The sequence below is a fragment of the Diadema antillarum genome, unplaced genomic scaffold (genome assembly GCF_040938485.1).
Source record: "Diadema antillarum isolate AM-2024a unplaced genomic scaffold, OU_Dant_1.0 seq00000263_RagTag, whole genome shotgun sequence".
Classification (NCBI taxonomy): domain Eukaryota; kingdom Metazoa; phylum Echinodermata; class Echinoidea; order Diadematoida; family Diadematidae; genus Diadema; species Diadema antillarum.
Window position 1 is genome coordinate 926,178 of NW_027271301.1, and position 27,863 is coordinate 954,040.

The 27,863-nt window shown below is 38.6% G+C and overlaps 1 protein-coding gene across 1 annotated transcript; it reads left to right on the forward strand.

Annotated features, from left to right (window-relative positions):
- Positions 1 to 977: 977 nt before the first annotated feature.
- On the forward strand, positions 978 to 8,809 carry LOC139729773 (alkaline phosphatase-like; the record flags this gene model as incomplete). Its single annotated transcript, XM_071640707.1, has 9 exons — positions 978 to 1,009; positions 1,116 to 1,344; positions 1,952 to 2,126; positions 2,843 to 3,015; positions 3,658 to 3,862; positions 4,583 to 4,723; positions 6,773 to 6,964; positions 7,741 to 7,875; positions 8,481 to 8,809. Coding segments are annotated over 9 exons (1,611 nt in total), but the record flags the coding sequence as incomplete, so codon positions are not given.
- Positions 8,810 to 27,863: the final 19,054 nt, after the last annotated feature.

Here is a 27,863-nt window from a genome sequence, read left to right on the forward strand (position 1 = left end):
GAGTTTGATGAGTTATTTAGATATCAAGGATTGTCATTTTTTGTTTAATCACGTGAACAGTAAAGTAAATTCTTGTAGATTGCATATTTCATGGGGTTTGACTTTTCTTTAATGATGACAATAGTAATTGTATCGAATGCAGGAAATTTTCACATTTAAATATTAAACGGTTTTGATCGACATTGAGGCTGCTCAACATCATGTTCAGAATAGACTTTGTTAGGCGATAATATTAGTTGAAAGGGTCCTACAATGAGTCAGTGCTAATGTATGTGCATCAAATTGATCAGTTTTTGCAAAAAGAGGATATGCTGATATTTATTTCATTTCATTTCATTTCATTTATTACGGGACACGAGAAAATATCACAGGTCGACATATTTGTCTTCACCCTGCATCGCGCCACATTTCATTAGTACTTACCCTTCCATAGTAGGTTTGCGCACCAGAGTCTTATGTGTTGCTTGAAGATGTTTTTTTATGAGTCTACGCAGAAGAACGCAGTACTTAATCGTATCAGAAGCGGAAGAAATGCCAAGAGGGTGAATATTACCCTTTTTTCATACAATATATAGACAGAGAGAAACTTATCATTCGGAAATTCCCAGTGTCACATGATTGATGGTCCTCATATTACTCTAGCTGGAATAAAGCAAGCCTCTCAACTTGGAAAATATTTTCAATGAATTTAAAATCTGACGTGAGCCATATGATTGTTGAATTCATCTTGATCCAATCTGTATTGTAAACCAATCAAAATGGCAACTTACATGAGGAGTGTATATACTAAAGTAGATATGATTTGAGTATGCTTATTGACACAGTCCACGCCGATATCGACGTTACATCTGGCTGTACGTCGTGTCTGTGAATATGTAGGCCTACACCTCCCCCTCTCTCCCTCTCCTTCCCCCCCCCCCCTCTCTCTCTCTCTTCCTCATCCTCTCCTCAATTTCTTTCTTTGTCTCTTCTTCTTATTATTATTATTATCATTATCATTGTTATTATTATTATTATTATTATTATTATTATTATTATTATTATCATCATTATTATTATTATCATCATCATTGTTATCATAATCATCATCATCATTATTTTATTCTATCAAACACTCCAGGTGCTGACTACTGGAATAGCCAGGCACAAGCCTCTATCCAAGATGCGATCCGGATGCAGGAGCGGAATGCCGGCACGGCAAAGAACATCATTCTGTTCTTGGGTGATGGGATGAGTATTGAGACCCTGACAGCAGCCCGGATCATGAAGGGCCAGCAGGCCGGCGGGCTGGGGGAAGACGCAAAGCTGGCCGTGGAGGAATTCCCCCACTTTGGATTGGCGAAGGTGAAGACTCCCCCACAACCGATTATTCCTCATACATTCATTATGCAATCATTCAGTTTAATTTTTCCATTACATTTCGATTCAAGGGGCGCAAATCCTTTGTCGCTACCCCTTTTCGTCCCCAGTCTTCAATCGGCCAACAAGCCATGCATAACAACTAGCACCGAAATATTCTGTCCAAAACTTAGATGGCTTAGGCCTACTAATATCTCAACTTAATCCCTTCGAATGTCCTGAGTGCTTCAACATATCGTTTCCTTGTCAAATGGGCAATTCATTGTTCACTCTAATTATCGTACACGACATTCACTCTTTGTATAGTTATTTTATAATACATTTTACCATAATTAAAAAGATCATCGTTTGTTCTATCAAATTCTAAATTTGCGTCTGTCATTGTAACCTTTATCATTATATCATCTAAAATTTGTAAAACATGCGAAACTTTGATATTTCATGATATTGTTATTCATATGTAGGTTAGATGAAGCTTCAATTTTTTTGCTCGTTTCATTTGGATGGAATGGAGCTTTAGTATAGCAGCAGCTCTTTTCACACAGGTTAAAGTAGATACTAACAAGAATAATAATTTTCTTCACTTTCATAGACGTACTCGACAAACCGCCAAGTACCCGACTCGGCCGCGACAGCCACGGCCTACTTGTGCGGTGTGAAGACAAAGACGGGAGTCTTGGGAATCGACGACCGCGTCGAAAGAGGCGATTGTCTGTCGTCGTTAGGGGGCGAAGTCCAGTCCATTCTCGAAATGGCGCAGGAAGCTGGTAAGGTGTTTACATTTTTCAGTTCTTCCTTCCCGGGATTCCCGTCCGTTCGTTCATTCGTCCTGAGTTACGTTATCGCGATTCAAGAAAACTAACAAACAAACAAACAAACAAAAATAATAGAAGAACCGATCAGTGGATGTGTGTTTTGTTTTGTTTTGTTTTGTTTTGTGATTAGGTATAACTTACACAGTTTAACTTCGTGAGGTGTTTGTGGGTGCGATGATTAGATATTTCTCAACATTATAAACAACTCATCATAGATAACATTAAAATAAATGCACTCATCATTGTCTGAGATTTTTTTAATATTTTTTTATATTTTTTATATTTTTATATTTTATTATTATTATTTTTTTTTTTTTTTTTGGGGGGGGGAAGGTATTTTATTTGCTTTTCCGGTTACCTCTCAGTCCTCCTTACCATTGCATTCACGTTTTTGTTGTGCTTGTTGTTGTTGTTTGTTTTTTTTTTTTGGGGGGGGGGGGGGGGGGGGGGGGTTACCACATTTAATAAGGGTGAATTTAAGTTTCTACCCCTCCTTGACAAGCAACAAAATAATAGTTACATGGTAAGGCAGTTGATTAATGTCACATAAAATGTGAATTATATCTCTTGAATAAGCAAGATGTAATGGATGACAATATTGTGCCATTTTCTTCTCTGATGCCAAGTTATCTGATAATTCACCGTCATAACCTTATCTTTTGACATAGGGAAGTCGGTTGGGTTTGTTACGACCACTACTGTGACACATGCATCGCCTGGCGCCCTCTACGCTAAGGTTCCTGATAGGGAATGGCAGTCGGACATGTCGATTCCGAGGGACCAGCGTGGTCTCGGCTGCATCGATATGGCCCAACAGTTCATCAACAATAACAACATTCAGGTTGGACGTTCACCCTGTTCACACCCCTCGTGCATCTCACATTCAGTATGGGCGAAAGAGACATGTTCAATGCCATACATTTGGCCTACTGCAGAAAGCAGAATCCAAAACTCACAACGTTCATAAAGCATTCTCGGCTCAGTGAGGTACCCCTTCGGTAATGCTCGCTATTTTGCCCTTATAACTGGATCCAGTATCATAAGAGCCTTGTAATTTCATGCAACATTTATTTACTCGCCTTTAGCGACGGCATTTTGAAAGACAACAATTTTGCAATATGATTGCAATTTCAGGTAACACAACGGCAAGGTTTCAACTATGATAAAAAATAGTGCAAAACAAGAACAGACTGCTACAAATAGACATGTATTCACGTCATCACTTAAAATAAAGACAATACAAAGTTTATTTTGTAAAGTCAATGGTAAGAACGTTTGAGGGTAAGTGTTCAAAAGCTTTTGTATTATCATTTTATATTATATTAAAATGAAATGAATTGAATTAAATTGATCAAAGCTGAGCATCACCTCAGTCATTGTTGTTGTTTTTTTGGGAACTGGGAAGCATTATTATACTTCTAGAAATAGATACATAGCTTTGATTTCTCTCCTCTTCTTGAAAAAAAAAAAAACCAAACCGAAGGTTGCTTTGGGAGGTGGAAGGAGACAGTTCCTCAGTAGAGCGGATCGGGATCCGGAATATCCAAGTATACCCGGTACCCGTATCGATGGGAGAAACCTAATCCAGGAGTGGATCATCAACAAACCGGATCCGAATAAGGCGAAGTATGTCTGGAATGAACCGGACTTCGCTGCGATTGATCCGGAAGAAACTGATTATCTAATCGGTAAGTCATTATGGTTTTAATTTGTGGTCACGTTAACTGTCGACCGATATGACTGTGATTTGACATGATATGTTGTCGATTCATCACTTTTACCAAGACAAAAGGATAATCGTAACCTTGGTGGAAATCTTGCTTGAAGTACATGTAGTTACAATATTGTAGATACTTGTAGTTCTTAATTTCTGAATGTTACAACCATGTTTTCAAGATAGAATTGATAAATAGAAATTTTAGGCTACCACTATTTGAGATGAATTATTAATCATTATTTTGCAAGGAGAGAAAACCACGTCGCACTTTGACCACCATTAGTAAAGCAATTGGGGTATTCAGTGTTAAAATAAGATTTCATGAAACAAAACTTAAAGTCTCCTAATAATCAAGAACAGGGAATATCGATTCCTTTAGATTTGACACAGTTGCTATCATAAGAAGCGACATACCATAATGATATCTTACCAAATCTGCATTTGAGTTTTTTGAATGTCGTACCCACTGCAGGATCTAATTCATTCTGACATTAATGGAACAAAACTGTGTCGGTGCATATTTCTGTAGTGAGCGGTCATTACCAAAAATACCGTGAATGTAAAAACTGATGCTACTTGCCATGAAGATCTCTGTTGTACGAGAAACAATCCACGTACTAATGACGTCACAAGAAGATTCCAAAGGTTCCACTTCACTTCCCAGCTCTCCTTTTTTGGACTTGACTCATAGGCCTTTTCTCCTACAACCTGATGTCTTTCGACATCCTGCGTCCAAACGACACTGGTGGAGAACCCAGCATCGCTGAGATGACGGACAAGGCGATCCGAATCCTTCGGAAGAATCCAAACGGATACTTTCTCTTCGTTGAAGGTATGATAAGTTGACACTCCACCATTCCTTTTTTTTTTAACTTACTTAATCTATTCTTACTTAATCATGTATAGGCCCACATTCATAAATTCATTCATTCATTCATTCATTCATTCATTCACATATAGATAGATTGAGGTCCACACATTGGAAGGATGTCCTAATCTGCTAATAACTCGTACACGACCACAGTTCATTATTCGAAGGTTCATGATACTGAAAATGATATGTGAGGGTGGTGAGTTGGCTCAGTCGGTAGCGCGTCTGCCTCACGATCCTAAGGTCCCGGGTTCGATCCCGGTCTGGACAGAGCAATGTTGTGTGTAATTATACCGTCCCCTCTATGATAGCAAGAGGCAAAAGCACTCTGTCCCTCGGATAGGACATTATAATGGAAGTCCCGTGTATGAGAGAGTCACAACTCATGCACGTAAAAGATCCCGCTTCATTCATTCATCGCAAAGAGCAGGGTGTTTAACCCGGTGAAGTGGTCCCACCTCACATCCAACTGGACCTCATGGAAGACCAGCTTAGTGTAGCTGAATATGGGCTATCCAGTCATCTTCTCAGATGGAAGTGAACAAACAAACAAACAAACAAACAAACAAAACGTTATCCCGAAGATTCTGTAATTCGAAAATGAAACGGGGTTCGTGATTCCGGAGATTAATAATCCGAAAATAAGAGGTTCGTTATTCCCAGAGTTCGCAAATCTGAAACGAAATGAAGTTTGATTTCCGAAGGTCTTTTGTACGCACCTTATCTTCCTTTTCGGATTAACACACTTTCGGAATAACGAACACACTATACACTAACGAACCGTCGTATAACACAGGGGCTTATGCAAACACAGAACAATACATTCAACTTTCAACTTTATTTCCATTTCCATTTATTAAACAAAGAAAATAATATGCAATACATTAACAGAACATATTTGTGACAATTTCAAAGAAAACTTACATGTGATCACGAGTAACAACAGGAATTCCTTTTCTAAGGTATATACAAATACATAATACAAAGACTGAAATGGAAATGGAGGGTCCCACTAAAAAGCAAAGCTTGTAGGGTATGGGACCCACGGACAATACATACACAATATCAAAGAAACCAATATCAACTGACATCAAATCAACTTAGGAAGGGAAATTATTTAAGAAAAAGGGGAAAAAAGGGAAAAAACTAAAAAAGGGGGGAAAGTGAGACTATGGTACAACACGCGCCATCGCGGACACAAGCACACTGAACTTCATGATGTACGTGCAATGATAAAACGCTCCCTGGATTGATATTGCGAAGGATTGGGTGTATATACCGGTATGAATGCAGAAGAACGGCTATAAAAAAGAGAAAGAGAATAGACACACTGTTGTCTGGTACAATGAAAGTAATATCTGACATTAAACTTATGTTTAATGTCAGATTCTCTACGTTCTACATAAGAGAAACTTATGTTTGACAGATATTTTCTTGAAAAGATGATTTCTGTATGATTTCTTGATGCTTGTAAAAAAGATGACATGATTGAGACAATAAAACCGAACCTAATTTGGTTGTATATCATAAGATTTCAATAGAAGTAATTTTAATTTGTTCTTAAAAGAATTCAAAGTTTGTGCTGATACTATGTCGTTGGGAAGTGAGTTCCAGTACTTTGGCCCCTCGTAGATGAAGGTGTGCTGAGCTAGCAAAGTCCTAAAAAATGGCAAATGGAATTCATTGGATCGCCTTGTTGGATAATTGTGAACGGATCGATCTTTTGAGAACATTGTTTCAAATATATCTGGAAGATTATTTTTATCATAGTTATACATAAATCATCCTAAATTAAATAAATACACATCATTCAAAGGATGGCGACTATAGATGAGAAGAGAACGTAGAGAATGTTCCATCCAGATTGTGGGATTTTAGAAATACAGATACGAATTCGAGATCAAGTTTTACCTATCAATGGTGTTTGATTATCTTAAACCCATATAGGATTTTCATTGTCGATTTTGTACCCTTGGATGATTGATTTATTCCCCCTTTATCCCATGGCAGGCGGTAGAATCGACCACGGTCATCACTTCGGCATTGCCAACCTTGCCCTTACTGAGACCGTGGCAATGGACAAGGCTATCGACGTCGCTCTGGACATGGTCAACACCGAGGACACATTGGTCATGGTCACTTCCGACCACGCCCACACTTTCAAGATGGCAGGCAACGCCCAGAGGGGGAATCCTATACTTGGTATACCTAAAATGTTGACTATTTTAGATATACGAGTATAGTTTCAACCAAGCAAGCAAAAATGACCCCCTCTCCCAAACACACACACACCAAAAAAAAAAAAGAAATGCTTTTACCACAGGAAGTGTCAGCAAATTTTGACTGTTGACAGTCTCATTGATATTTGTGTTTCCTTTCATTTAATTTGTTCGCCCCGAGTTATGTACCAGAAGTTTGGAACTATTCCCTATCACCTTATATCAGTGAGCTTTGTTTCAAAGGTAAACCTGAACATTGAAGCTCATAAGTTGTATGTTTCAAACTTTGATAGTGTGGCAAATTATTACCTTCTTCTCTGATAACGCTGTGATGATTTTCCTCTTTTTTTTTACATTGAGTTCAAAGTGCCTATTGCAGTTGATATGATAAATAAATTATAACTCAAAACTCCTTGTCCATGCAAATGCTATCATGCGTTAAAACGTTTTTTGCTCTATATAGTAATAGGATGTATTCATCCACTTCATGTGTGGTGTTTTCAAGTCGACCCCAACTGCATCGAATCTACTTATAGGCAGGAAATTGATATTGCCTTGAATTATCTGGTACTTCAGTTGCCAGGTCGTGCATGTTACAATGACCTAATTTCTCTCTTTGAAAAAACACACAATAATATCACTTCAGAGATTGTGGTCGCTAATGATCATTGCTTGATATGCAGAAAACACTGCACGTAGCCCTTCGTGATCTTTATCGTCCGATGTGATGGACCTTTGTTCCTTGGCTCTACGCTGCAGGTCTCGCCGAAGATCGGGCTCTGGATTATGGTTCGTACACAACTCTCGGCTACATGAACGGACCTGGCGCGATTGTGTCAAGTTTGTCTTATCGCGTCCTTGGACGACGCCCTCGTGCGACGGAGAGCAGATCTGGTAATACGCACCACCGTACTGTTCTTCTTCTCCATCATCATAATCATCATCATCACCATCTTCTTCTTCCTCATCTCCTTCTACTTCTTCTTCTTCTTCGTTTATTCTTCTTTTTCTCCTTCTTCTTCCTCCTCCTCTTCCTTCTCCTTCTCCTTTTTCTTCTACTTCTTTTTCTTTTTCTTCTTCATGATTTTCTTCTTCTTCTTCTTCCTCCTCCTCCTCCTCCTTTTTCTCCGGTAGAAAATTTAACTAATGCACTGTTACTAATTGGGAACAATAGGTGTCGTTTCGGCTGACAAGTGCACTGAAAAAACCCCTAGCCACATCTTAGGCCCAATGTGAAAAAGGCACAAAACAATGTGATATAAAGAAGCATCTTGGATAAATGTCAAATACAGAGCTGTATTATCAGATAAAGTGATATATTTTTGTGGATAAGGGGAGTATAAATACATTATCATACGCAGTGCCCACACCACTCAACGTAAAACAAAAACCGAGAGTCTGTTTTTCATTTCCTCCTAGTTCTTCTTCTTCATTCTTTCTCCTATCCCCCGTCTAATATCCCCACCTCCACCTCTCTAATTTCTCCCTCATTGTAACAGAGAGAAAACTGTACTTCCAGCAGGCTCTCGTGCCAAAGTTCACGGAGACTCACGGCGGTGACGACGTGGCAATCTTCGCTGTGGGGCCAATGTCTCACCTCGTGCACGGAGTTCACGAGCAAAACTACGTCATGCACGTCATGCAGAGGGCGGCATGTCTGGGTACATACGCTGACGACTGCGCTGGAGGCATTGATGGCGGAAACGCATTCGGTGACGACACGATTGGAATCTATTCCGCGGGGCACTCTCTGAACGCGAGCCACGGCGCCTGCGCCTTTGCCATTCTCGTGGTGGCGCTGTTTCGTATCCTCCGACAGATTCTGTGAATAGGAATTTGGCAACGACACGATGATATCCGACAGCTTTGTAATGGTCTCTCTTTTTTGTGTCTTACAACAGTCACTCGCTTTAAGTCGTAGCATACTCCTGCGCAGCTTTGATTAAAAGAACTCAATGCAGTGCGTGCTATGTCATTTTCATAATATATATCTTGTCCAAGCAATGGATGTAATGACATAATTAGCTTTCAATGTTAGATTACACTAGTACTCTACTTATATTTTGAAAAAGAGTACAGTCTACATGAACCTCTTGTTTGATGTCTAACTTACGGTTTGGAGCTTGCCAAAGATTGTGTTCATTTATTTCTCTTTACAGTGTTTTTACAAATTTCCATTTCTTTAATTTTGTAATCGTCCTTAGCCTTATTGGGAAGAGCGTACTAATCAAAATTATATTGTATTGTATTCATGCAGTAATACTATAAGCAATAAACTTTCCTGGACGAATCAATAGACGCGGCTTTCGCCAGGAAATACATTAGTTTGTCAAAGTTAGCTAATGAAAGAGACTTCAGAAAAAAAAAGAAATGGTCCTGCCCATCTGATTCAGAACTTAGCTCGCAGGTTGGAGGCACATTGTTGTACTTATTCAATCCTCGGGTAGAACAAGGACTTGAGTAACGTTGTCACAACGCGTATCAATGGGTCATAATCTTAAACAAAAGGTCCAAACATTCGTTTCCTTGCTACCGTACAAGTAAAGTGCTGTCTGAGATTCAGAACCATAATCAAATGATAAAGTCCATCCCTCAGATTCGCAGGAGTGGGAATTTTATGCCACTACCTTCTCATCATCATTGATTATAGACAGGGAGGTGAGACCTCCCTGGTAATAATACAAGACCAAAAGGTCATCTGGAAACACGTTACACCTCATTACAAAGACCCTTGATAGGATAAGTTTGCCATACTAGTAAGTGGTTCCTTGAGAGAGATGAAATGAAATGAAATGCAAAGTCAACGCATTCTACCGATATCAATCCATCATGGCAGTTTCTTTTCCTCATTAAGAAAGTTACTGACACATGACAGCTTAATCAAAATTTATGTATATTAAATCCAGACTCTTGGTATAGTTTTGGAGGTCAAATTAACACCTGGTTTGGGGATATTCACTTAGACTTATTTTGAGCTGGCTTTGCATAATTTGGGGATACCGGTGTGTTGAATGTGTTGATTAATAAGTAAAAGGGCAACTACTAATGATAAAAAACAACAATGCAACTGCTAATAAAATCTGCAGAGACCAATGCTCAAGCACGTTTGTTCGAAATAATTCAAGACACGTGAATGACATAAATCCATCGCTTGAATCACCTGATGTGTGTGTGTGTCTTGAAAAAATGGAGAGGAGAGAGAGATTGTGTGTGTGTGTGTGTGTTTTGTAAGTTGGACTAAGCCCTAGTCATCGACGCAGAGTGGGTTTAAGCCTGCATGTAGCTGATTTAGGAATCATGTATCATGTCCAGATTCTATCCTCTAATATTGCATTTGGAAACGCAATAATGACAGCAACCTTCATTTGAATTAAAACATTTCAGGATATATTCAGTTCTAGGAGTTTACAATTTTTTTCTACAAGCAAATTTCATGCTATTAAATCAAAATATTCCGAAAATCTACAATTGATTTCTCTCCTTTCTTCTCAGTGTTGTAACGTTTCATTAATATCTCGCACCGTTTTATCAGCAGCACACAGTGACACCGCATTGTTTTAGTAGGGTAGTCACAGATCTCAAGAATTCATTTAACAATGTTCATCCATCCCCTAATGTATCTCGATGAATAACAGGGTAATTATTCTGTTTCACTAAACGAGACCAGATATCTCAGACTTCGTCGTAATAATCATACTGATGCGACGATTAATCAGATCATTTCGTTGTATCAAAAAAAACTTTCCTTTTAGATTTTGTACGTTGTTTGTCTGCTCAAAACAAAGATGGCTCAAATTTTGACAAAGCCTTGTAATCAATAAATCATGCCGGGTAGCACAAGGTAGCCCTACGTCTTTAATGAAGCGCAGTGACAGTATACACGGAATGTTTCAATCAATGACATCTCTTTTTTATATATTCTAATAAAGCAGTAATCGTTGTCTGATTACTGCGCCCGAGTTGGGCCTCGAGTTGGAAATGCCGAAGGGAGACGTTTTAGATAAACAATCATCACAACTTGGGAACATCAAATTCATTAGCTAATTACCGCGGGTTCCCTGCGGGCGCTTTACACAGCTCCGCTGACTTACTATCGTACCTCAAAGAGTTTGGCGAAGCGACACATGCCATCATAACACACATACACACACACACACACACACACACACACACACACACACACACACACACACACACACACACACACGTCCATACACATACATAAAACCGTCTTTCGAGTTTTCGCATCTTATCTATCTGATATACCGTGGCCTTTCTTCAAGGAACTAACGGAAGGCAAGTGACCACCATCGAAAGGTTTGACTGAGACATCATCCCCCCCCCGCCACCACCACCACAATCTATGAATGTACAATTATGGCAAAAAAAAAAAATATATATATATATATATATATATATATATATATATGTAATGATGGTACCGATGATAAAAATTATGGTGATGATAACGAAAAAATTATTAAAGCATAGGATAATAAATGATCATTCAGTTAATAATTAACTTTCATCGTCATTCCATCATAGCAAGGCGATGATAATTATATCTACACTATAACTTTTAAGTAGATTCGAATTGGAATTTATTTAAGTGTTGTCCATTGGCATGGATAAAACAAAATAACCAGCAAGAACAACAGAGAAGACAAAATGTCATGTCTTCTGCGTTGTTGAAATGATGAAAATCAATTGTAATACTACCCCTGGAACAACGTTATGCTGACAGCAAGGGTGGTAGCAAACACCATGAACAACATTTACTGTAGGTAGAGTCTTGAGAGGAGAACAGTGGCGCCATGTCTTGACCGCGGCGCGGAGGGACCGACCGTGCGCCAATTCAATAAGCCCTGTAAAATCATTCAGTCGAGTTTTCATCGTGCGACGGGCAGATTTTCACACAATTACTCCAATTATATGTAGTAACTACACTCTGTGGAGCAATTAGAAAAAGGGGGAAAACGGGCTGCTTTGATCATCGGTCGACGCCGACCGACGTCGGAAATAGCTCGGGCGAGGTTCACGTTCAAAGTTCGCCGATGACTATTAGAGGGGCTTCCTCCACAGTCATCGCATCTCTCTTCTCTCCTCTTCTCCTTCCCACTAGTCACTCAAACTCATTCGCGCAGGTTGTGTGTATGTGTGTGTGTGTGAGTTTGGGTGCGTGTTATATACAGCCAAACATACAGACATACTCTCTCCCTATATCTATTTATCTATACTATCTTTGTGTGTGTATGTGTGTGTGTATGTGTGTGTGTGTTTGGGTGCGTGTTATATACAGCCAAACATACAGACATACTCTCTCCCTATATCTATTTATCTACTTACCTATATCTTTTCAATTTCAATTTCAATTTATTTTCGTATTTCTCGATGGAAAATACATGGTATATAACAAAATATAATACAGAATGTCCAGCTTGGATATATACATGAAGAAATAGGAATACAAAAGTAATACATAACGGTCGATGTGTCATTTTCAATCAAAGTAAAAGATGCGAAGAGAAATACGATGGAACCTACTAAAAAGCAAAGCTTGTTGAGTGTAGGTCCCAACAAAAGCCTAGTAAGGGGAACAGGATGAGGAGCACGGGTACAATTAAGACCAAAAGTAATGATAAACAAAAGAGAATGACTATTACTCGGGGCTCAGAAGATTCTTCTCACATGCATTTATGTGTGTGATAAAATGAGAACAAGTAACCACATGCTGCACACTATAGCAGTTGCTCTCATAGCAATTTAGACATGGGAGTGATAATGACGTGAATACTTAAGTACTATTAGGGTTTAAACATTCCGGCTTCCATAGACACGGGGAAAGATTAAAAAAATGGAGAACATGAATCAATTGCAATTCCTATATGTGATATACCAGCCAGCTGCAATGATGCATAAAAGAAAGGAAAGAAAGAAAGGAGGGGAAACTATGCGACACGACCATGGTCTTACTAGAAGTGGAAGGAAAAACACCGATGGGAAGGAATTTGAGAGAGCATGCAACTAAAATGTATATGCATGAGTCTGTTCACATGGCAACAACCGAGTAGTATAACAGAGCAGCCATCAGCATAATAAAAAGGAATTTTAGTGCACTTGTGTGTTGTAGCTATTCAATACATGCTGTCTGAGTTTACGCTTAAAGGATGATAATGACAAGCAGCTTTTAACCTCTGTTGGGAGATCATTCCAATATTTAGGACCTGTATACATAATTGTGTTTTTAGCGAAAACTGTTCGAGTTCGTGGAAGGTGATAAGCGTCACTCTGGCGAGTTGGATAGTGGTGGACAGAATTGTTTCTTATGAACATATGTAAAAAGACACCAGGAAGATCTTTTGAGGAAAGTTTATACATGAAAATACCTAAATTATAACCAAACAAATCTATCAGTTTTAAAATCTTATTTTTCTGAAATAAGGCGTTAGTGTGAGATAAATACCCAGCATGGTTAATAATTCTGATCGCTCGCTTTTGAAGAAGAAAAAGTGAATCCAGTAAGTATTTAGATGCGTTACCCCACGCAAGAATTCCATAATTAAGATATGGGGAAATCATGGTTGAATATACAATCTGCAAGATATGGTTGGGCAAAAAATGTTTCAGTTTGTTTAGGATTCCTGTATTTCGTGACAACATTTTGCTTAAGAAATTAAAGTGAGTTTTCCAGGAAAGGTCACTATCGATGTAAAGTCCTAAAAACTTTGTACTATCTACTCGGGTTAAGTTAATATCATTAATCTTAACATCATCAGGAATAACTTGCAAAAAATTGCTAAATAACATATAATGTGTTTTATCAACATTTAATGATAACTTGTTAGCGTAAATCCAGGACTGAACAGATTTCAATTCATTATTCATTATACTTACGAGGGTATTGGGATTGCGGTGAGATAGAAATAAATTAGTATCATCAGCGAAACAAATAAAAGAAAGAATCTGTGACGAATTTTGGAGATCGTTGATGTACAGGATGAATAAAAGTGGGCCAAGAAGAGAGCCCTGGGGGACACCGCAAGAAGTTGACGTCATACCTGACTCATAGCCATTTATGTAAACAAATTGTTTTCTGTTTGTGAGATAGTCTTTAAACCACTCTAAAGCCCTCCCACGGATACCGTAATGGCTTAACTTATAATACAAAATTTGATGGTCAATGGTATCAAAAGCCTTCGAAAAATCGAGAAAAACACCGATGGTGTGGGAAGCATCATCTAAAGCATGAGCTACTTTATCAATGAAGGCTAATAATGCGTGAGTTGTGCTATGCTGTTTTCTGAATCCAAATTGGAAATTAGAAAGAATATTGCAATTAACAAGAAATCTAAGAGTTCGTTTATAAACAAGCCTTTCAAGAATTTTTGAGACTGAGGTTAAGAGAGATATCGGGCGATAATTGCTCACAAATTCTTTTGGACCCTTTTTGTATATGGGAACAACTCGAGCGATTTTCATGTTATCTGGGACTTTGCTACTAGATAAAGATTGATTGAAAATATAAGTGAGTGGAGAAATTATTTCATTTATTATATTCTTCAGAAGAAAAGCCGAAATACCATCATTACCTATACTTTTCTTAATATTTAGGTTATCAACAATTTCTTTGATTTCTTCTTCAACAATAGGAATGAAAAACATGGTTTGTACATTCCTGTCTTTTAAAAAAGAATGAAAAGTTGTCTGGGTATTTGGTATTTTGCTAGCAAGATCAGGTCCTAAGTTAACAAAGTAATCATTAAATACATCGGCCATTTCCTGTGGATCATCAACTTGATGACCGTCATTCAAAATATGAGTAGGGGAATTTGTAACAGTGCTAGATTTCAAAGCTGTGTTTATCACCCTCCACGTACTCTTAATGTCGAACTTGCATTTTTCAAACTGATTTGCAAAATACAGTTGCTTGGCTAAGCGCAACGAAGAAGTAAGTACATTGCGGTAACGAATATAACGGGATTTGGTTACATCATTCGGAGATTTTCGGTATCTGTAAAACAATTTATTTTTCCTATTGATAGACCTAAGTAGGGACTTTGAAATCCATGGTTGTTTTGGTACTCTCTTATAATTTAATCTGAATCGTCTAAATAAGGGTATATAAACATTACACATATTTATAAGGATGTTCATAAAAACATCAAAGGACGAATTTACATTTCTTTGGTTATAAACAGAGGACCAATCAACTGACCTCAATCCCTCTCTAAGTCTATCAAGATTACATTCGGACATATCACGAGAACCTGAATTAAGGGTTGGCATTTTCCTAATAGAAAACTGTGGTACAAGCGCATATATCGGGAAATGATCGGTGATATCAGAAACTACAATACCAGAAGTAACATCAGTCAAAACATTATTAACGAATATATTATCAATGAGAGTAGAAGTAGCATCAGATATCCGAGTAGGTTTCCTGATAAGAGGAATGAAGGATTTTGACAACATGAAATTAAGAAAATCTTGACTGCATAAAGCGTCATTACAATTTAAAAGATTTATATTAAAATCACCCATAAGGAAGCATGTCTTAGTATCAAAATAATCATTAGAGAGAAGATTGTGAAACCGCTCAGTGAATTCATTAAGGTTGGAATGCGGAGGTCTATAAATTTCCCCAAAAATGATATTCCCCTTAGTAGGGGTCATGACCTCAATAAAAATACTCTCAAGGCATTCAGACATGATACAATATTCATTTAACAGTTTATGGTTTAAATTTTGCGTGACGTAAAAACCAACACCACCACCTCTTTTAGTAATCCTGTTGTTGGTAACTAATTTAAAACCGTCTATGGTAAATAGAGAAGAAGGTGACGTTTCCTTGAGCCAAGTTTCACTGAGACCAATTATGCTGTGTTTAAATTGTAATTCGTTGAGAAATACAAGTAATTTATCAAAATTTTTATTAAGGCTTCTTATATTGAAATGTGAAACAAAAAGCTCATTAGAGTGTGAATGGGAAAGTGTAATCATTTCTTTTTCCAAGTGATAGTGAGAAAGTTGGCCTTCATTTCGAGCAGACGCATCATTAGCGTCAAAATCAAGCTTCAGATCTTGGGTTTCTGTGTTTAAAGAAGTAACAAAATCGGAGTCTTCACCTTCTTCTCTATCATAAGAATGTAAGAGGGAATTCAGTGCAGCTGGCTGATAATCGTTTACATCACTATCTATATCAGAAGAAGAAATAGCGTTTATGAACTCATCCATATTCAGAAGTGCACAAACACGAGTTGAATAATGAGTTGTTTACCGGAAATACATGTTCATGACTTAGATTACCGTATGTCCCTTGGAAACGAGTTACAAAAACAACATTCAGTTGGTAAGCATATGCATACCACACTGCGTTCACATGAGGTAATGACCTTGCAGTTGGTAATAACTGGAATGCACAGCGAATAATGAAACCGTGTTCTCTAGGGATGGACAAATACAAAATGTCGAGGGACAGACGGATAATAAAGGAAAATTCCGTGTGACACACAGGTGAGAAGAAAGCGTCATGAGTGATCTGTGTCACAAACACAAGAAGACGCGGAGTAAGGAGAAATGTACAAGCTCTTATGTGGCATAAAATTGTAGTAGAAAAAGCAGGTGGATATATTTGTCTGAACATATCAAGCACAAACGAGGACATAAAGCTTTTTTCAAGAATAAAGTTCAGAGTGAGTTTTTTAGAAGTCATGTTATGGGTGTGCAGAAAATTGCAATCAGAGAACATGTATAACAACGACAACGATATGAAGATTTGGCTACAATAGTTTGCAGACATGTGGTTTAGCATAAAGCCGAGCGAGAAGACCTGGGATGCATGCATGGACAATGATTTCTGGTTGGCATAATTATTAAGAGGTTGCAAAGTAAGAATTGACTGATACGCATTCTTAAAGAAAAGTAGATCCAAAATTATGTACAAAAACAACAATGTCAGCTATACAACAATGTCAGCTATACCCTCGCCCTCTGACACACAAACAATGAGTATTTAAACTACACTTATCCCCATCTGTCTCCCCTCACTACCCCCTTCTGTATCTCTTGCTCTATCTATCTATATATCTATCTATCTATCTATCTGTCTGTCTGTCTATCAATCAATCAATCAATCTATCTATCTATCTATCTATCTATCTGTCTGTCTATCTATCAATCGATCCATCTATCTATCTATCTATCTATCTCCATATAAGTACGTATCTATCTCCCTCTGTCACTCAAACGTTTATGAAAGCTGCCCGCAGTCAATCCCCTGCATCGTCTTCTCCCCTTTTCTCTATCTTCCCTACCTGCCCCCCTCTCTCTTTCTATCTTACGAAGTCCATTTCTTTTCGCTATCTTCTTCTCTTTACCGATCTAGCATCTCGAATATTTCCACGAATTTGTTTGTTTTGTTTGGGGTTTCTTTTTTGTGTTTGTTTGTTTGTTTGATTTTTATTTTTGCCATCGTATTGTGTGTTCTAATTTACTGACAAATTACAATTTCAGCAACTGATGATAGTGGGAAAATAATCGTACATCAGCAACATTGTATCACTGCGCATTAAGGTACACTTTCTATAACCTACCCCCTCCCCCTCCCCCCCCCCCCCCAACACAAATCTTTTCGATATCGTTCAGTGTCCAAATGGAAAAAGTGGCGTCTAGAAGCGTGTGTAGTAGGAGCTATATTGTGATGTGATATATCATTAGTATCATTCATTAGTCTAAAATGTGGCCTTTTCAGATCATTCACCGACACTGGCATGATAGACTGCAACGTTTTGATAGATAAAGCTTCGAGGGAACAGAAGCCAAAATCCAAACCGTCCGTGCCCCTTCGACAGAATGGCGGCAAAAACGGGGTGCCGCAAAGTGTGAATCTCGGGTCGGCGGTGCCTTTGGTCGTCCGTCAGCCTTGTAATTACATCATTGTGTCTTCAGTAGAAAATGATGCTCCCTAAACATTGGCGGCCGAGCGTAAAAGAAGATGAGGCTTATCTTGTCATCTCGACGGCATCTTTTATTCACGCCGCTCCGGAGATGGCGTGTCGTGACGCCGGTCTGGAAACGAGAGAGGGAGAGGGGATGAATGGAGAGCACAGACAATGGGGGAAAATCTTTATAGAGATGGATCGTGATTGGGTATCAATATCACAGAAGGTGAAGACAATAAACAGAATCATAAAGATCGAATAACATCATTAATAGCCTATTATAGATGACGCTAAAATGACTTTGGACAAAACTTTCACAAACATCGTGCATAGGAAACAAGGACAACTTTTTAGGCAACATGGTGATAAGATTGCAACATCTTTAAGTGTATACATACATACATATATAATAATATACATAAAGATGTGTGTGTGCTTGTGTGTGTGTGCGTGCGTATGTACATTCTCATATACTTATAAATTACATACATGATTCACAAGAGTCAATAGTTATCAGTTGAGGTCGACCATGAATGGAGACAATTTGCTGACAGTTTTTCATTGATTTTGTATACAAAGTGATTTATGATTTTCTTCTGAGTTACTTATTTACTTGGACCAGTGCTGGCTGTAGAATATATAAAAGAAAACATTCTGCATGCTTTTAGCTTGATTCAAGAAAGAGAAGTTATACTTTATCACGAAAGACGAAGAAACATGAGAAACATACTGTATATTGTTGACAACTGCATCCCATATTTCCACAACCAATACAGTAGATCTGGTAGTTACCCCCTTTTTCCTGATCCTAAATAATCGAAACAGTTACCATATCCACCAACATTGGATGCCTCCCAACCCCCAACCCCATAAAAGACCTCGAAAAAGTGTAAGCTTCCAAAAAGGAAACATATCGATTTTTGATGAACGAGATCATAGTAGCTGGCAAATGCTGGAAGCGTTTAATTTCTGACGTCATAACTTGTGATGACCGGAAAACTCACCGTTGTGACGTATTCACCGAATGGATTGTCGTAAATCGTTGCCTATTCAGGGGCGTCACCGGCTTTTTTTCAAGAGGGGTGCGTTTTGACACTAAATGTTTTCGAGATTTTTTGGACAGACATTTGGAACATAGTAAGCTCTCAATCCCTAGAATTTTACTGTTTTTTTAGGGAAACCAAGCGGGGAAAGGACACCGGCATAGCTAGGATTTAATCGGGGGGGGGGGGGGGGTAGTATGCGAGGGAGCGAGCAAGGGGGGGGGGGGAGGGTGTGGAAGTGCCGGAGGGGGTTGTACCCCCTATAAATGGACTATGGAATGACGGTGTGAAACGACAATACTGGCAGCGATATCAGGAGAATGGCAATAACGACTACATGCGAGCGAGCGGAGCGAGCGAGCTTGAAAATTTTGACATTATATGCCGTTTGTAGCCATATTTTTTTTGCTTTGGAAATTAAGGGGGGGCACACCGCTGGCAATTACTGGCAGCAACATCAGGTGAATGGCATAATAATCAAATGCGAGCGAGCAAAGAGAGCGAGCTTGGAAATTTTGACATTTTACAGTCCAAAAACTGCCATTTGGAGCCATATTTTTTCGCCTGGGAAATAAAGGAGGGGTGGGGGCGCAACGGGCGCAACTACCGGTAATTACTGGCAGCAACATCAGGAGAATTGCATATCAATTAAATGCGAGCGAGCTTGAAAATTTTGACATTTTACAGTAAAAAAAAACTGCCGTTTGTAGCCATACTTCTTTTGCTTTGGAAATTAAGGGGGCGCACCGGGCGCAACTGCTGGCAATTACTGGCAGCAACATCAGGTGAATGGCATAACAAATAAATGCGAGCGAGCGAAGAGAGCGAGCTTAAAATTTTGACATTTTACAGTCCCAAAACTGCCATTTGGAGCCATATTTTTTCGCTTTGTAAATAATGGAGGGGGGGGGGGGGGGAGGGCCGCACCGGGCGTAACTGCCGGCAATTACTGGCAGCAACATCAGGAGAATTGCGTAACAATAAATGCGAGCGAGCGAGCGAGCGAGCTTGAAAATTTTGACATTTTATAGTAAAAAACAAGCTATATTTCTTCGCTTTAGAATTTAAGGGGGCGCATCGGGCGCAACTGCTGGCAAATACTGGCAGCAATATCAGGAGAGCATAATGATTACATTCGAGCGAGCGGAACGAGCGAGCTTGAAAATTTTACATTTTACAGTCCAAAAACTGCCGTTTGTAGCCATATTTTTTCGCTTTGGAAATTAAGGGGGGAGGGGCACCGGGCGGAAATGCTGGCAATTACTGGCAGCAACATCAGGTGAATTGCATAACGATTAAATGCGAGTGAGCGAAGAGAGCGAGCTTGAAAATTTTACATTATTTCTACAGTCCAAAAACTGCAGTTCTTAGCCATATTTTTTCGCTTTGGAAATTAAGGGGGGGCGCGCCGGGCGCAACTGCAGGCAATTACTGGCAGCAACATCAGAAGAATGGCATAAAGATTAAATGCGAGCGAACGGAGCAAGCAAGCTTGAAAATTTTGACATTTTACAGTCCCCAAACTGCCGTTTGTAGCTATATTTTTTCACTTTGGAAATTAAGGGGGGGGGCGCACTAGGCGCAACTGCCGGCAATTACTGGCAGCAACTTCAGGAGAATGGCATTATGACTAATGCGAGCGAGAGGAGCGAACGAGCTTGAAAATTTTGACATTATATTACTGTCCAAAAACTGCCGTTTGAAACTATATTATTTTGTTTTTTTCGCTTTGGAAATTAAAGGGGGGGGGGACGCCCGGTGCTCCCCTCCCCCTGGATCCGCCACTGGTAGTCAAGGGTGTGGGTTTATGTTCATGACTGGGGGAGGTATGACCAGCGAGGTGGCGTCGAAGTGACCAAGCGGGGAAAGGATGTCCAAAATCTGCACTTTAGAGCATCCCCTAAACTATTGTGCGTATTTGTTTGTGTGTGTGTATATGGAAAAGTTAGGAATTAGCCAAAGTCAAGTCTTTTTATTGGCAATGCAAGACATTTTTATATAGACTAGTATGTAAAGCAACACTGCAAAATCGATGATCTATAGCTTTGATATAACGAAGCGTAAGGTACAAAGGTGTACATTCTACATCACATTGCGCAACATTGTAGCGACTCTTCGTTCGGATGTACTGAGTACACTGCGCACATCCTGCTTATATGCAGAATGCCAACCAGGAATCACGCTGAATCACAACGTTTTGTCGGGTCCGGGCTTTTTGAACAATGTTTCACACTATATACCTATTTAATTATGGTTAAAAGAAATCATAGAAAAAAATCTTATTTCTTGATCACCCTTTCATTCAAAAGCAGTTTACTAACACTTGAACTATAATTTCGGTAAGTCGTTTTTTTTTTACCAGCGGATTGGGAGGGTGGCGCACCCCCCCCCCCCTCCGTAGTTACGCCACTGCTTTTGGGTGAAATAATTGGACAGATTTCTTGAATTCTAACAAAAAAGCAAGATAATCTTTTCATCGCGGGAATTATGATTATGTGGGGTGGGGCAAATGGCGCGCTTGCCTTTCAATATTTTATGGGGGCAACATTTTTGTTTTCTTTCAAAAGCAAGAAAATCTTCTCATTTCGGGAATTATTAATTATGGGGGGGGCAAAATTAAAATATGCTTGCCCCTCCAATATTGTTATGGGGGTTACTTTTTGTTTTTCTGTCAAAAAAAAAAAGATAAGAAAATCTTCTCGTCTCTGGAATCATGGAGGGGGGGGGGGCAAAATGATATGCTTGCGCCACCATTTTTTTTTCATTTCTTTTTTTTTTTTGATGAGGCTAAGGCTCGCTCTAGGGCTGGCAATATGGATTGGTCAGAAGTAACGTACATAGACCCTACATACTTGTAAGTAGCACACGTACATGCAAACGTGTATAAGTGCTCCGTATCGTACGGATGTACAGTACGGTCGATGAATAGTAAACACTGTAGAATACTAATAGATATGCATAAAATCAGTGCTGCAGAACCAGGGGTGCGAATTGTTTTTGCCGACGATTTGTGCGTGTGTGTGTGTGTGTGTTTGTGTGTGTGTGTGTGTGTGTGTGTGTGTGTGTGTGTGTGTGTGTCCCTGGTGGAAAATATTACAAAAAAAAATAGAAAAGAATAATTATTTAGCGTCCGGCGTTGAGGTCGCTCGCAGACTGATTTTTTTCTTCTTTTTTTTTTTTAAGGATCTGAAGGGGGGTGCGTTCGCACCCAACGCACCCCCTCTGGTGACGCCAATGCTATTGACCCTAACTTTAAATGCTGTCGTCTGATTTGGGTGTTTTCAAGAGATAAAGGAGTGTCAGCTGGTGACGGTGAAATAGCTGTATTCTATATATGAGTATAGTAGAGGAAGAAACAAAGATTGATAGAAAGATGGAGAGAAAGATGAAGGTTGATATAAAAAGCTCACGATACACCTGACCACGTGAAATCGTACAATAAGTATCAAAGAGTTGACCTCATCCGCCTATATTCCCCTCCACCGTCAATACATTCTGCGGGTCAAGGTTTGACGGGGTTTTTGTGTTTTGCATGTTGAAATCGATAAAAGTGATTGAACTAAAATCAGGCACACAGAATGGTAAAATTTTCGTCTGAATCGGACAAAATAAAAAGAAGACGAAGAAAGGCACAACGTTTTAAACTTTCAGAAATATTCATGGAATGTTTATGTTGGTTGTAACCACATTGAAGCAAACTGGCAGATATTATGATGCCACCGCCTCACAAACTTTCCCACTGGTTTGTATGCAAAAACTTAAGAATGTTTTATTTGGTATAGATGATTTAGTAAGTGCAATACAATTTCCCCCCAATCGTCATTGTTGCAAGATTATCATCACAATGTAAAAATATCTTCTTCTTTTTTTTTAGGAAGGATGCAAACTCTTCTTGATAGGTTCTGAGATATGTTCAGGATGTTTGGAGAAATATATTTTTAGGCTTGTGTCAACTGCACAATTTGGTACACTGTAAAAACATCGGTGTTAGATTTAACACCACGGGTGTTAAATCTAACACCGATCAAACTTCAATAAAGGACCACACCCACAGGTGTTAAAAATGCACAGTGATGGTGTTGAAAAGTGTTCACCTGACACTTCGTGGTGTTAATTGACACTGTACCTGGTGTTATTTTGACACTGTACTGGTGTTAATTCAAAAATGACACCACATGGTGTTGATTTGATATTTGTTGGTGTTAATATCAATGGTTTAACACCCGTCCAGCTTCAATAAGAGACCACACCAGCTGGTGTTACTTTGGTGTAAATTTATTTTCACATTTTTTCAAAAATCTAGTATTTTAATGTAAAATTCTTGATCGTCTTGTTTAAATTGAAAATCAACAAGAAGTGCAGTTACTAAGAAACTCTTCAAAAAACAGTTTAAAATTTGGAAATGACACCCGGAGGTGTTAATTTAACACCATAAATGAGCACCGAAAATTTAACACCAGCTCGGTGTTCACTATTTAACACCGGACTTTTTGCAGTGTACGATTTCAACTGGTATAGAAAAGTATAATTGATCGCTAAACTATTATTGATTATCATAAGAAGAGATGCTTTTTATTTTCTCCTAAATTTTTGCTGTCTTTTTGGCGAATGATTGAACGGGACAGCTAATTTTAGCACAGGGAAGTAAAAATGGTTCCTTTTTTTTGTGAAAGATATTCCGCTTCATGGAATTTAACTCCGATATGAATAAGATTATCTCGTCAGTTTTCATGAAGGTTTTAAAAATCGGTTGCTGAAGAAGCTGCTCATAAAAATCGACTTATCGAGAAATACTCCCTTTAGTTTTACCTGTAAATGCAGACGTTACTACAGTCGTTGGCTTTGGAAATAACTTAATCAGCGCATGGTTTTGACTCGAGAGATGACCGTGATAGTTGGTAACCGAATGGCCATATCAAAGCAGTAACGTAAGGTATGTCTTAATTGATAATAACTCTAATCATTATCATCACTGGAAACCCGTTTACGTGTGATAGATATTAATGATGTGAGGTGAAGATCAGAAATGTTACATACCGATAAGCAACATAAGAAACAAGAAACATTCAAATCTGCTTGGTATTTCAGTACTTAAAGATTTTGTAGGTAACGACAATAAAATAGTCGGTTGCATATACGCGGGAAACTAAGAGAGAGTGAGAGGGAGAGAAAGAGAGAGAGAGAAAGAAAGAGAGAGAAGGGGGAGGGAGAGAGAGAAAACAGAGGTCGTTGTGCCATGGAATCGCAGCATGCCGCCATATTAGATTGGTCTTCGCTCAATGACAGTGATGTTGGTAATAGCATGTGCACACAAGAGTCTCATCTCCATTAGCGTGGAAGGTCACCGGAGGTCTGACGCCCACATTCAAAAACAGAGGCGGAAATTCCGGGGACATCAACCAGCCCGCAGAACACCTGGCCCCCAACGTTGTTTCGTCTGCTCGCACTCGATTAAATGCGAAGAGAATCAGTGAGTGTAGTGTCATGATTAGATGATGTTATGATTAAACATAGATTTAAAACAAAACAAAAACGGGAAAGTATAATTGGATGAGAAAGTTAAGATTATGCAGGTGTTTCAAAAAGAGTTATCGTTAAGATATTTTAGCACTAAAAGTTTCATTCCCTTAATCCTCTGTGCGCCTTGAGTGCCGCATGGCACCGTAAACCTAATTGCATGGTACACACTATGTAAGCTTCATGGCACAGAAAAACTTAAAGGGAATGAAACCCATATATAAAGTGGATTGAATGATTGCAAAAATATTAGTAGAAAACACCAGTGAAGTTTGAGGAAGATTGGGCAATCCATTCACAAGTCCTGAATCTTTAAAGTTTCGGTGCAGCCTTCCATGGATAAGAAGACTGCCCAACAAGGAAAACGATTAAAAGAAAATTAAAATGAACTTACACAAAATTTTATATTTTATGACATCTATACATCCCTAAACTTTTTACCCTCATATGTTGAGGATAATATTATTCCCCCTGCCCTCTGAAAGAGGTTAAATTAAGTGGTCTTTCGGTATGCTAGAAAATGTTCATGTGAGAACGCTTTTTTACCAAAATATTTTACACCAGACACAATGATATTGTTTATTTTTAACGGAAGAGGGCAGTATTGCACGTTGTAAAATTGTCTGCTCGTGTGTGACTGGTCTCACCGCCTTTCTCGGTGATGTGCGAGGGAGGTAGCCATTTTATATGACATTCCGATGTTATATGACACATACATGTGGTCGTAGAACAACGAAACAAGTACTATGTGAAAAAAGTAAAGATAAAATATCTTAAATCAACAGCATTGGCTATGAAGATAATTGTATTTCATACTGACAGGCATGCTGAAAGGCTTGCATCGAAAAGCGGCCACACACCGTGAAGACACGTAGTCTCTCTGATGTTATCATTTACACAAAATTAAGTTATAAATCAACAAAATAATGAAGCACGGGAGTGGGAGGATCTTTCCACTGCATGGTATAGCGCGCAAACGTTCGGTTGAATAAAATGCTGGTAATAATCCGCTCCGCTGTATTATGCACCTGACGAATGAACAATTTTACGATGCTTACAAAGTTCATTTACATTCAAGAAGATTCGTTTTCGTGCTTCGCTATTCAAGTTGAGATATCAAAAGCACCCTTGAAATGGGACATACTCACAGACCCCAAAGTGGAAGGAATTTCATACTCAAAAAGAAATCAAAACCTTTCTGGAACAGTGAAAGAGAAACTTGACCTTGCTCCTCAAAAAAAAAAAAAAATGGCGCGGAAAATATGTACTATAACATATCCGAGTAACAGGTCAAGGATATGTGTTTAATATCGTGAAAATGAAGATATATTTTTTAACTTTGAGAACATTGTTTTCTCTATATGATTCTTCTACCGTGACACCACGCGTTGTTGTAGAACTCAGATTTACAGAGGGCAACGCGGAATCGACAAAATTTTGACCATGGCATAACGTTAAAAGATATCCGATTTTCCTCCAACTTCCACCAAATTTCTCCCTATTCTTTCTTCAATCATGAATCCACCTACAATCTTTGGAGAAAATTCCTTCTTTAAGCTAAGGTTTAAAGCTGCCGTGTTGGTTTATTTGTCTGCATCGCATAAGATCTTCCTGTTAGTTAGGCAGATGCTCTCTCATCGAACCAATTGCCTGCAAATATAGAAGCAACCTGACGGTCGGCAAAATGTCGACAACGTTTGAAACGAAAAACCTTGGACGCCGCTTTTTATCGGTCTATCTGCCGTCTAATTCCAGCTGTATGATAGCCCCTGATCATTTTCGCACCTCGTATCCCGTCTAATTCCAGTCAGTCGGCGAGACCGTCATTAAATGTTCGTCACATCGCCGTAACCTCGTACGTTGTTGAGCCATCCGCGCGCACACCTGCGCCTTCGCCGCCTTCTCATTGGCGAAATATTCATTATAGGTATCTGCTCCAGTTTTTTTTTCTTTACTTTTTGCTGTAAACAAGCGCATGGCATGACGCCATTGGTGTGTGTGTCTGTGTGTCCGTGTGTTGTAAGTGTGCAATGAGAAAACATTTTTTTTTTTTTAAATTCATGTTCCATATTCCACATACGTAGTACAAGTTTTATATTCCATTTGATTTGAAGGAGAAATGTTTTTCACACAATGGTCAGTTTGAACCAATAATGCACAAATGTATAAGGACATATAATTAACGTGTAATATGAGGAACCCACTAAAAAGCAAAGCTTGTAGGATCTGGGCTCCAAAAATATAACATAGGGTTTTAGTACAGTATATCAATGTCAGAAGTGACGTAACATGCAAAATTCAAAATATCGAGAATATTACAATGTTTACGGGATGTACAAAGTATAGTATACAAATGTATAATGTTTATGATTAACTTATGGTATAAATGCTAAGAAAAGTAGCAAGTTGATCAAACTAATGAAGCCATCCGAGCGAGGCATCATTTGAGTATATGCAAAAAAAAAATTCAAGTGATTACGGCAAAATAATTAAACGTAGGATTTTAGAAAATTGGCTTTGAGATTTTTCTTAAAGGAGCTTAAAGAACTTGAGTGCAACTGAACCGAATCTAACTCATTCCAGAAAGAAGGGCCGGTCGATGTAATTGTCTTAAGGGCTAAAACTGTACGAACAGGGGAAAAATGATAGGATTCGCTGTGTCTTGTAGGGTAAGTATGAATATCACTGTTTTTCACAAACATTGAGGAAAATATACTAGGAAGGTCACCAGTATTCAACTTATACATGAAAATTCCGACATGATATAAGTACAAATCAGAAATTTTTAACAATTTACTTGAAACAAACAATTCATCAGTGTGATCAAAAAATTGTGCTCGATTTATAATCCGCAAGGCCTTTTTCTGAACCAAAAATAACGAATCAATTTTAGTCTTTAAGCAATTCCCCCAGGCTAATATTCCGTAATTCAAGTAAGGTAATACTGTGTAGTAATAAAGTTGTATAAAGAGAATGCAATATTGGCTTTTGGAAGAGATATTTCAGTTTGTGAATAATTCCAACATTCTTGCACAACAATTTACATAAATAATCAACATGTACCTTCCATGAAAGGTTACTGTCAATATAAATACCTAAAAATTTTATTGAATCTATTTGATTTAACTGTAAACCGTTCATTAAAACTAAACCTGGAAGAGATTTTATTGTGTTACTGAAAACCATATAATTGGTCTTATTTATGTTAAGCGACAATTTATTTGCCTGAATCCACTCAAACACCATCTTAAGTTCATTATTCAAAGAATCGAGCAAAACATAAGGATCTGAGTGAGAATAAAAGAGACTTGTATCATCTGCGAACAGAAGAAAAGACAGCAGAGAGGATGAGTTCCGGAAGTCATTGATGTATAAAAATGAA